We start from the raw sequence: 11739 nt of genomic DNA, 5'->3' as shown, positions 1-11739 counted from the left end.
TTAATGTCGGCTAGACAATGCACTTGCACCGTCAATAGCAGTACACGTCTTCCGCGTGTGACTAGTTTGACGACACAATCCACACCTTTTCTCCTCGGTATGCTCGACGTCATCCATGTTATTCCGAATTCTTGAGCTAACCGGTCTACCTTTCTTCACTCTCATCATCCTAGGGTTGGGTTGAATGTGGGGCCCATCATAGGATGGCCAATCATCCTCATGTCCAATCGAACAAAACTCTGACCTATATACATTGAAGACGGACTCCATGCGATACACCGGATGCACAAACCCCCTCCAATCAATTCTTGCATGGGAGCATGCTGCGAGGACGTGACGACATGGAAGATGAAGCGCCTGGAAATACCCACAGTCACACTTGCCTTCGTCGAGCAGAACCTGGTAGTTTTGTTGTCTGGACCTAGGGACTGCCGCTAACTCTTCAACCGTGAAGCTAGTTCGCGAACGATCGAACTGGTAAGCATTCATGGTGTTGATGTGCTTCGAGTTGAACTCGATGGCCTTCATCAGTGTCTACGAGAACCCGGCGCCTACATGGAGTTGGGCAAGGGCCTCGGAACCCTTCCTGGCAAAAAGTTCTCCTAACCGGAAATAACGTGACTTAACAAGAGCCGTGATTGGCAAATTCCGAGAACCTTTCATCACAGCGTTTATGCACTTGGAACGCTCATCCGCATACTGCCCCCACTATGATCGTGGCATCTCATCAAGCCACTTTGTGATCGCCTCATTCTCACCCCGCAGACGCCCGAAATTATGAGCGAACTTCTGCTGCGACTTCAAATATGCTGCATTAATCAGAACCTTCTTCATGTCCTTGTTCTTGAAGTGAGTCATGAAGTTGGAAGAAATGTGTCTGGTACAAAATGCCTGGAAAGCATGAGGTGGTTTCCATAAACTATCATCGGCATTTAGTGCACCATCAATTGATTTGTGCCTGTCTGAAATCACTAAGACACCGGGTTGTGAAGTCACATGATGATGCAGATAGGACAGGAAGAACGACCATGCCTCCTTTGTCTCACCCTCGACCACAGCAAACGCAATAGGCAAAATGTTTGCGTTGCCATCCTAAGCTATGGCCATGAGCAGTGTCCCACCATATTTACCATATAAGTGTGTTCCATCAATGGAAATTAGTGGCTTGCAATGCTTGAAAGCCTTGATGCATGGTGGAAACGTCCAAAACACCCAATGAAACATGACGGTATCAGCTAAACCAGGCCAAAGCTGAGTGACAATTTGCACCCAAGTACCTACAAACGAATTCTCAATAAGCATATTGTATATCGTTCTTGTCTTATTAACATATAACCACAACGAATAAATCCTTACCAGGCAAGTACATTTGCATAGCGAACAACCAACAAGGAAGCTCGTTATATGACTCCTCCCAATCCTCATATATGATAGCAATCACTCTCTATTTTGCGAGCCAAACCTTTTTGTAGGACGCCTTGTAACCGAAGTGTTTCTCTACACCTCCTTGCAGAACCCTGATACTTATTGTTGGATCCGCTTTTACCATTGTGAAATATGTTGCATAATCACCTTCGAATCCAACCGATGATGGTCTTGCCCCCATCGAAGTTTGCATAGATTTGTGAGAACCTGTGTATCTCCTCACCTCCCACTTTTCTACCTTACGGCGATATGATATGTGTATGCTCCAATTACAACTCAGTCCGAACTGGATACACTGTGCATTATTCCTCCACTGGTCAGTGTTTACTATTTTGTACTCCACCTCCCTCCTGATGCTATACGTCTTAACAGCCAACATGACTTCTTCTTTGTTATGAAAGTGTTGTCCAACCTCGAACTCATTCATGGGATCATCTTCTGGGCCTCCCTGGGTAAAGGATCAATCGTACGTCATTTCCTTGAGATTCAACCTAGAGAAATGGTCCGGACGATCATATAGTTGCGAAATAGCGGGCTGTGTCAGGAAAATTTGTGTATCACCGTAATAGTTCATCTCTTCTTCATTGTCACCATCATCAGGAATTTTGGCAGGTTCTTCAGCATTGTCTCCATCATCGGGGTTAACTTCATACTGATCCATCATCGGATCCCTAACAGCAGAACCATCGTGACTTTCAACACCGTCATCCAACACAGCATTGTCCACTTCAACAATAGACCCTTCTTGACTACCTTCAGGAGCCATATTCAAATCCACCATCGTCCGCCTGATATTTCGTCTAACAGGCCCACTCAATGGACTATCGTCGACAGTATCCGCAGACGATCCTCGGCCACTCAAATCAACGAGGAACACAGCTAACTCTAACAGATGAACATTTGCCCAGTGGTTATGCCAAGACTGTATAAGACGTACGTCCTCGTTGTTGCGTAGACGATACTTGATTCAAAATACCATAACATTTTTATCACAAGCGTGTTCACATAAATATACCACCAGCAAAAACAACACCGTTGTGACATACCTTTTATAAATTAGAGTACCATCTATTTCGGTTGGATATCTGTAGTAGATTTTCTTCACCTTCTTTGTCTCTTGCATCTCCACAGAAAGTAATACTAGATTCTTCAACAGCTCTAAACAATTGATTTCTGTTGTCAGATGGGTAAATATTGGTTGGTTCGATCTAAAAACGATAGAACCTTCCTCATCATATACCATTTCTCCATCGTAATGAATGGATAACAGTGGATTTCTTGCCATTGTAAAAAAATGAGATAATCAACAACCAAAATGGTTGTCAAGAACAAAGTTCGGTGCTCAACTTCGTTGTGTTAGGGCCATTTATGGGGGAAACTTTGCATAGAGTTCATTGGGGGGTGCGGCAAACTCTATAATATATATAGAGTTCACCGGGAGGTACAGCGAACTTTCCCTAATTACCAAAAAAATGTGCATTCCTGTAAATAAAGATCAAAACTGGGTTCTGTGAAAATAAATATTTTTAATAATTTATAACGAAAAAAATTTGTATTGGGCTGGTAGGGGTATGTTGTAGATTTTGTATGTCTTCACACTTTTGTGACGATTGTCTTTTGATGCCTATATAGTTCCCATTACTTTCTCAATTAGTTTTGGTTAAGTCCTTCTTATTTTGTGTATACAGTGTTACAGTCATGACAAGGCTTTCCCTGACTATTTTGGGAAGGGAAGGGATCTTGTTCTTTTTCAAAGTATAGTGAGTTATTTGCTTCTTGTCTGTGGTCTCATAGAGAAGAAATTAGTCTAGATATTGAATAGGAGCCAATTGGTGCTACTGATGAAATTATAACCAACTTGAACAAATTATTTTAGAGGTTGTTATGACTACTTAGTTGAGCAAATTACTTTAGAGATTGACATGACACTCATATTATGTGATTTTAAAGTAGCTTAATTTGTTTGATTTTTAAGATCTCTTTTATAGGTAATATGTGTTGTGGACCTCATAAAATATTGTATAAATTAAATTTAATGGTCCATGCATTAGTGTTAGATATATATTGAATCTTAATGGATATGTTTTATTAGTTTCTAATAGTAATTTGATTTATATATAGTTAACATTGTTTGTTTGGTATTAAATTAAGAAAAATAGTTTGAAATTCAATGTAATAATATGAGAAAATAGTTGGAAATAAAAAAACATATAAGTACAAAAATAGTTGTAAAAACCTGCAAAACAAAAGCAATGATGTTAGAACTATTGTCAAAATTAATACAAAGACAATAGTGTGAAAGTCGTTGTCAAAATTAGCAACACAAAGGCACTGGTGTAAAATTGTTGTTCAATCAATTACGGTTTGAAACTATTGCATAAAAGTAGACAACAATAAAATCATTCTCTAAAAAATATTGTAAAACCATTGTGTATTAAGATAAGAAGGGAACGCTTTTGTTTGTTGTGCTTCCCTTAGGTAAAAAATCGTTGCCTATTAGCATTGGTAACGAGTGCACATACAACAGTTCAAAAACTGTTGCCAAATAGCGTTGCCTAAAGTTTCAAGAACGGTTTTACGATCTATGACAATGGTTTTAGGCCTTTGTGAAAACCCTTATTTGTTGTAGTGCGTTTTCAATTTGTGTCAAAATTATCCTTGGACGTTAACTCCATGTATTATATTAGAAATAAAATTAAAAACTTCTAGTGATAGTTTTGACACGAATCGAAAACATTAGGAATAAAATTGAATGAAATTAAACATAATAAGGAGTATTTTTGAAAAAATAGCAAATGTTAGGACAAAAAATATACTTTTCCTAAAAAAATCAAACGATACTCCTCTATGGCTCATCGGACTTACTGAGAATAATTTCAGAAATAAAAGAAGAGCCTTTCGATTTGTTTTAGCTTGCTCACTCATCCAAATTTCAATAATTTCACTTATAGAAGTTTGAATCAAGGCGTCCAATTGGATTCTTACGTAGCTAAATTCACAACTGAATTAATCAATTGGAACAAGATAGAAAGTTTTCACTAACCAAGTTAGGTTTATTTCGGATAGACATGGATCATATAATCTTGTTATTGTTTACGAAGCATTGAGTTTAGAAAACTAAACTATGATTAAGATGATGACTAAACATTATTGGGCTATTATCCAATTATTTGTGTGATGTGTTTTGTTTAGTGTGCAGAAAATAAATTAATCACATTGGCCCAAAAAGAAATAAAACAAGCACAAATGACATCTGGCCCACTTACACACAATCATGGCCCAAAGGTTGTTTGCTTCATCACAAATGTTTCTCATCAGAAACAAAAGCAAAAAACAAAAAGGGAAAGAAAGCAATTGGCCTAAGAAATAAATGCTCAAGCCCAAATGCACACTCAATGGTCCAAGCATTTATAAGTACTACCATCACAAATAATTATTAGCGGAAACAAACAAGCCTCTAGCCAAATAATCAAAGATAGAAAGCAAGTCCATAATCAAACCAAAGTCCAACGGTGGTCAATATTCAAAGATATCCATTCACTTTGACGATAACTAAGTGATTCAAATTTCATTTCTTTTGAACCATTTACTTCATCCACCGAAAAGTCAAACTCTCTCTTCTCTCTCATCTATCACATTCACTCTTTGAACAAAGAAGAAAGAAAGAATAGAAAAGTTCTGGCAGCACTAGAGTTCGTTGAAGAACAAAAGGGTTGTTACCAATTTCAAGCAAGTTTCAAGACTACAACAAGAGGGAAGATTTCATCAGAAAAGAAAATCACAAAAAGGTGGTTTCTCCATTTATGCTTCATCAAGGATTGTTGAAGAAATCAACTGGGCCACAAGCTCCGTTCTGGAAAATATGAAGAAGGTGAAGTCAATGATGCTCTACTTGGAATCTACAGTCAATAAACAAACTTAGAGCCAAAGCAAGAACGCACGGCTCATATTCAAGATTCTAGAAGAAAAAGGTTGAAAGAGAAGATTGAAGGTATGGTTGCATGTCACTGCTTCTACCTTCTCTCTCCTCTGTGAACGCCGCTACTACATCTGTGTATTGGGAGAAGAGAACCAACATGTGATGAAGAACGTTTCAAACCCTGGAAGCTTCACTCCTCTATAATAGGGGTAAACGACCAAGGATTGAGTAAGGAGTGAGAGCACATGTTTAGGTTCTCATATCTCTGAGCTGTTTATTTTTCTCCTTAATGGTTTTCATTGAATATTTCTTTTTCTCAGTTTACTCTGTCTGTGTTTCATTGGTAAAAGGAAAAATATGAGGTTTTGTAAGAAAAAAACCAATGAGTGAAAAAGACAGAGTTGAACTTGGAGAAAAAGCCATAGTTATCTCAGAAATTCTTTGTATGTATTTCTATTTTGTTGTCATGATCCTGAGGGGATTCTCTTACAAGTTGGGTTAGCACTTAGCTGTTGAAAGCTAGGTTGCGTTCTAGTCAAGTTCAGATTGGGTTAGAATCTGGACTTATCCCAGATAGGATTAGGGTAGATCCTATGGAGAATTGGTGAATATAATTCTATTGAAAGATAGTGAAATTTCGTCATTGTTGTGATGGAGACTGGATGTAGGCTACATTGCACTGGGTAGCCGAACTAGGATACATCTGTGTGTCATTCTCTATTCTCTTCTCTGTTTCTGGTTCTGCACTATAGGAGACAAAATAGAAGTATCTACTACCATGTTAAGAGACAAAACCATAATGTATCTTATTTTCTTCTCAAAGTATTTCTAATGAACTCAAGGTTAAAAGTTAAAGAAAAAGAAGGCCAAGATTCAACTCCTATTCTCTTAGTCACTAATTACCATCACGAAGTAATCCATTCTATGAAAAATCCAACCTCCAAAATGGTTGGATGACTATTGAAATCGATCTAGACAAGTCATATAACCGTGTTAAATTGAACTTTGTCTTGGATACTCTTAAATATATTGAGCTTTTAATTTTTCTAAATTTATCAATATTATTCAACAAGGTATCTCCATTATTGTTCCACATAACTTCTGTTATAATTCATAAATAAACCAATAAAAAAGCTTTATAACATGCACTAACTTGAAGTTGCTGTTTTTTTATGAGGCTATAATAACACATCAATCTTCATCTTACTGTTGTATAAAACACAAATTAAAGGATTTATTTTAAGCATTAAGCAGTAATGTTTTGTAGGCATCATTTATAATGCAAAGAACGTGATTAATTATCTCTTGGAAGCATGCTTAATGATACCAGGGAGATGGATATTCATGCAATAGTCATCCCAATCAATAATTTTTGGATCAAAGTAGAACATATCCACCTCTCTTGGATCCCCAACTTCTCTTGCCATGGCTAGCAACTTTTCTGTGTTCATGTTATCAAATCTGTTTGAAATCAAACTAAGCTGTTGTGAGTTAATAATAATAATAATAATAATAATAATAATAATAATAATAATAATAATAATAATAATAGTGGCTACTAATAAATAAAATTGAAAAACAATTTAAATAATATAATAAATTATTATTGGTTTTATTAATTAATAAGTAACTTACACGCCATTGAAGAATGCATAGACCATGTAAAAAGAAGCCAATCGCATGACAACACGAAGCTTTCTGTTAAGGTCATCACATGTCTCTTGAAAATACTTGCATAAAATTTCATTGAGCAATTCTAATCCCTAACATATAAATGTAAACTCTATAAGTACATGGTAGATTGGAAATTGTTTCCATTGCAACTTTTGCATAATGCACATTGTAGTGCGAATTCTTTTTAGATGAGCAACTTAAATTTGAGGTTAATATTTATCCTCTAACTAGCAGGCAAAAAAGTAATTTGTTATGGATTAGAGTTCTATTTAAAGATTTATCAGTTATTACTAGCAAATGAGTTGCTGTTTGTATAAGACAGAATTCGAATTCCCGACATTTATTTAAACGGACAAGTAAGCTAATCACTTGACAAATTAGTTCATTACATAACATAACCAATTTAGGTTAGTCTAATGGTTAGCTAATTAATCCGCTTAAGCAAGTGTCAATATTTTAAATCTTGTCTTATATATACAACAATCCATTAGCTAACAATAAATCATTAAATGAAGCTTCAATCTATGATAGATTAATTCTTAACCTATCAAATTAGACAATACAGTGAAAAAAATTGATTCATTACACCAAAATTATAACTCAAAGTCAATATAGTAGAAACTCCAACTGCAATTTAAAATGAACCTTATTACTAAGAGTAACCATCATATAAGAAACATAATAATGGAGTATGTAAGATTCACATTGGTCTTTAAGAAATTTTTATTTAAACATTATAATTTTTAATAAATTTTAATTACTAAATTGATGTTTAAAATTTTATTTTAAAAAATTGATTTGAGATACTATTGTAACAAAACTTTGACAAGGATTTGATGGAGTAAACCTTTAAAGGAAGCACGTAGCGAATGAACATGTATCTGTGAAAGCTTGCTATGTTGCTCAATATGGTAACTTTTCTAACTTTGACAGGATTTCCATCTCTATCTATCCAAGGTTTTGCAGTGAAATATCTTAGGCCATAGTTGCAGAGACTGTGGTATCTCACAGGATTACTAACAGAAGAACCCACATGATATATGGCGATATCATCACTAGTCTGATTTGCATGTGCTACCATTGCCACCAGCATCGCATTCACCACCATGTCAGCTGGTATCTGCATCAAATCAACATTATTAATTACTTCTATTTTCTATTTTACAAATAATTATTCTTTAAGGATTCATTAAAGTTACATGACTTTATAAAAGAGAGTTACATTATTTTCACAGAAATGGAGAAAAATTAAAATTATAACATAAGAACCAATTGCTAATAAATTCAAAAATGCCAGATATTATATTATTAAATAAAGATTATAACATATTTTAAAAGACATTCATTCACAAACAGATAGATAGAATTTGAAGGTTTTTTTTAAATAAATATTTTATTTTTTATTTATCAATATATGTAATTTGCAATTAAATTACTAATTTATACATTATTATTTATCTCGTTTACTGTGTGAATAAGTTGATAATACATGTATTTCGCTTACACGATAAATGAGATAAGACACGTAATTAATGAACGTGTCGCGGGTGCACGTATGTTGTGTAATGGTATTTATCTCGTTCACAGTACTATAAATGAGAACGTGTATTACCAACTTAGTAGTACTATAAACAAGATAAGCACAAACGACACTTTATATGTAACTCGTTTACAACGCTTTTTGAATGTATCATCTATTTGGAATATTTCTTCCCTCTCTTAGACCCTTTTTCTTTACATATAGTTGAGTAAAATGTACTCTATGACATGCACAGAAGCAAGGAACGACGATATCAACCGTCTAAACGGCTTGTGGCACATTGCTAGCTAGAGGACATAAACTTAATTGACTATTGACTGTTAGGTTATTATATTATGTTTTTATTTTAAATTGAAAATTCATAAACTTATATTTATTGTAGTAGTATGTATGACTAGAGTAGGTGTCTTGTTCTTATTTGAAACTAGAGAATCATAACCTTATATTTATTGTACTAATATGTATGACTAAAGTAGGTGCCATGTTAAAACATATCTTATGTTAGTTACTGTTTTAGGTAATATTAGTTATTAATATTTATGTTGAGTGACTTGTTGTACTTAATAATAGTTTGATTAGAGTAGGTGTTGTGTTAAGAACATAACCTATGTTATTTGGTATTTTATTTTTATTAATTGTAAATAAAAAATTTAACTATAGATAACTTTTTAAATGTTGGGTTTAGAAAATGAACACATAACTATATATCTATGACATTTAAAACAGTTATTTAACAACTTTTATTTTTTCTTTGCAGTTATTTAATTTAGTAATTTAACCAAAAAATATTAGTTACTTCAAAACTCAAGTTGGTATTTTAATTTATTTTTATTTAAATATTCTATTTTAATCTTAGTCGAAAATTAATTAATTTTTTTATTTAACAAAGGCCTGTCTCTACTTCTTAAGAGAGTTAGCCCCACTCTTAAACTATCGGACATCATTCTCCCTTATCTAAGGGAGACTGGGTTTGGCGACATGGTGCAACTCAATAACTTTGTGTTTGATAATACCCTGATTTCTGCATTCATAGAGCGATGACATCCGGAGATCCACACTTTTTACCTGCCTTGGGATGACTACATGATTACTCTATAAGACGTTGCGTACCACCTTGGGTTATGCACGAATGAAGAACCAATGGGTGGATGCTTAAGAGATTTTTAGACATGATACCAGTATCCGACATGGAATTGGGTAGAGGAGCTCTTTAATGCTAGACCTCCGCATGCTCAACAGCAAGGGGAGCAGAGGAAGGAGTCATTTTCGATCAAGCTCGTGTACTGGCTTAGGGACAAAATGCAGCATATGCCAGCTAGTGCAGATCCTCCCACTCTCTGCCAGTACACGAGGTGCTATATATTGTTGCTGATTGGGGGTACTTGATGACGGATAAGTCGAACAATCTTATTTACATCAGGTGACTTCTCTTGCTGGCAGACTTTGATAGGTGCCGCAATTTGTCTTGGGATTTTGCGGTGCTTGCATGGACGTACCACTCATTGTGCTCTGCGGCACATTGATCCACTACGGACATTGCGTGGTGCATGCCGTTGCTGATGTGTTGGATATACCATCGATTGTCAGCATATTGCCCATCGGACAGACAGACAAAGACCTTTCCATTGGCTGTTAGGTATATGTTTGTCATAATCTCATTTTGTCAATTTTCTTTGTAGCTAAATTTATTTTCTCATTGCATAAAATGTTATTGTTGTCGTATATGGGTTTGTAAGTTGATAGGTATGGTCCAGTAAAGTCGAGTCTAGTTTAAGGGGAGATTCTTTCGATGGCGTCATTAGATGGACTAGTTGCCACTCGTGAGGTAAGAAAGCTTTATTCTCATATAATAATTTTCTGCATAAATTTATTTGAATAATTTTATATATTGATTAAAGTCTTTCAACTTAATTTTCAGTTTCGATGGACGCCATACGATGACCCGGCATTACAGATTTTGACGTCGGACTGATTGCGAGATGACTTAGAGACCGACATGGATGGATGTAGTTCTCATGGTCTGTTTTAATTATGTTGAGTTTCACCATATTAATAGGGTGAAACATCAGTTCGAAGGCTAGCAGCCAGTTTTTGTCGACCCAGTCAATGTCGATATAAGTACATTACTACCACTGACAAAAGAGAGGATATGTAATAATTGACTCGTCATAAGGAGTGATACGATAGATGGAGGAAATAAAAAAATACATATATTATCAACTCGATCATATTGTAAATGAAATAAATAATAATAATAATGTCTAAATTGATAATTTATCTGTAAATTATGTATATCAATAAATAAAAAAAATAAAATATTTATTTTTAAAAAATTAAAATCGAATTTAAATGTCACGGAATAGATTTTGTTATATCATCACCTAATTAGATGTTTATATATGATTATAAAAAGTTTGATATATATTAAATGACTAAGTCAGACACCTTTATTAATAATGTGGTAATATCATATGATTGAATGAATAAAACTTTTTACATGTGAATTTAGTCTTTGTTTGAGAAAAGACTAAAAAGAACGGAAAAAATTTAGGGTTTAGAATAGGAAGGAATAAATGTAGGAGGATGCTCCAACGAAGTTATTAATTCTTTTTTTTTTTTAATTTTTTAATATTTAAGTTAAGTTTAATTTTATTTTTAATATTTAAAATATTTTATTTTATTTTATTTTAATTTTGATCGAAATTAATTTTTTTTAAAAGTATAATTTTTCATGTTATTATTTTTTTTTATTCTATCACATTTATTCTCAAACAACTACAATTACTACTATGACTATGAGAATTATAATTTTTGTTTTTATTTAAAAGAAAATTATAATAAAGAATATATTTTTACAAAAAAATTTATTTTAATCAAAATATTAAAATAAGACAAAATAAAATCTTTTAAATATTAAAGACAAAATTAAAATTTAATCTAAATATTAAAAACTAAAATAATATTTTATTCTAATTATTTTTATTAATTATGAAAAAAAAACATAAAAAAAAAACACATTAAGACATAAAAAGTAGAATTTTGGTTTCTAAGATATAGGCCGAAAATTTTTTTTCATTTCCAATCTTTTTTTGCATACAAAATGATTCCTAAGATTTAACTTGGTTTTAAAATTATCTCTAAGGTTTAACTTGATTTTAATTTTTTTGCTGGCAAAAATGGA

At 33.6% G+C, this 11739-nt stretch overlaps 2 protein-coding genes across 2 annotated transcripts in view; both read right to left on the bottom strand.

Annotated features, from left to right (window-relative positions):
* LOC107477624 (uncharacterized) lies at nt 1-528 on the bottom strand. Its single transcript, XM_016097674.1, has one exon. The coding sequence runs from the start codon at nt 526-528 to the stop codon at nt 1-3; it is 528 nt and encodes a 175-aa protein (XP_015953160.1).
* Nucleotides 529-6642: 6114 nt separating this feature from the next.
* LOC107477636 (alcohol-forming fatty acyl-CoA reductase-like) overlaps nt 6643-11739 on the bottom strand; it is a 15362-nt gene continuing 10265 nt past the window's right edge. Inside the window, exons 8-10 of the mRNA XM_016097685.3 lie at nt 7866-8138; nt 6980-7107; nt 6643-6805 (exon numbers count right to left, since the gene is read on the bottom strand). Coding sequence (XP_015953171.1) covers nt 6643-6805; nt 6980-7107; nt 7866-8138 — 564 coding nt within the window. The remainder of the gene's footprint in view (nt 6806-6979; nt 7108-7865; nt 8139-11739) is intronic.

Source organism: Arachis duranensis, chromosome 3 (assembly GCF_000817695.3).
Source record: "Arachis duranensis cultivar V14167 chromosome 3, aradu.V14167.gnm2.J7QH, whole genome shotgun sequence".
NCBI classification, from domain to species: Eukaryota; Viridiplantae; Streptophyta; class Magnoliopsida; order Fabales; family Fabaceae; genus Arachis; species Arachis duranensis.
The sequence above is the reverse complement of the archived record's forward strand: the minus strand, read 5'-3'. Positions and strand labels throughout refer to the sequence as shown.

Excerpts from the sequence above, each read along its gene's own strand:
- LOC107477624 (XM_016097674.1), bottom strand. The coding sequence starts at position 528 with ATGAAGGCCATCGAGTTCAACTCGAAGCACATCAACACCATGAATGCT.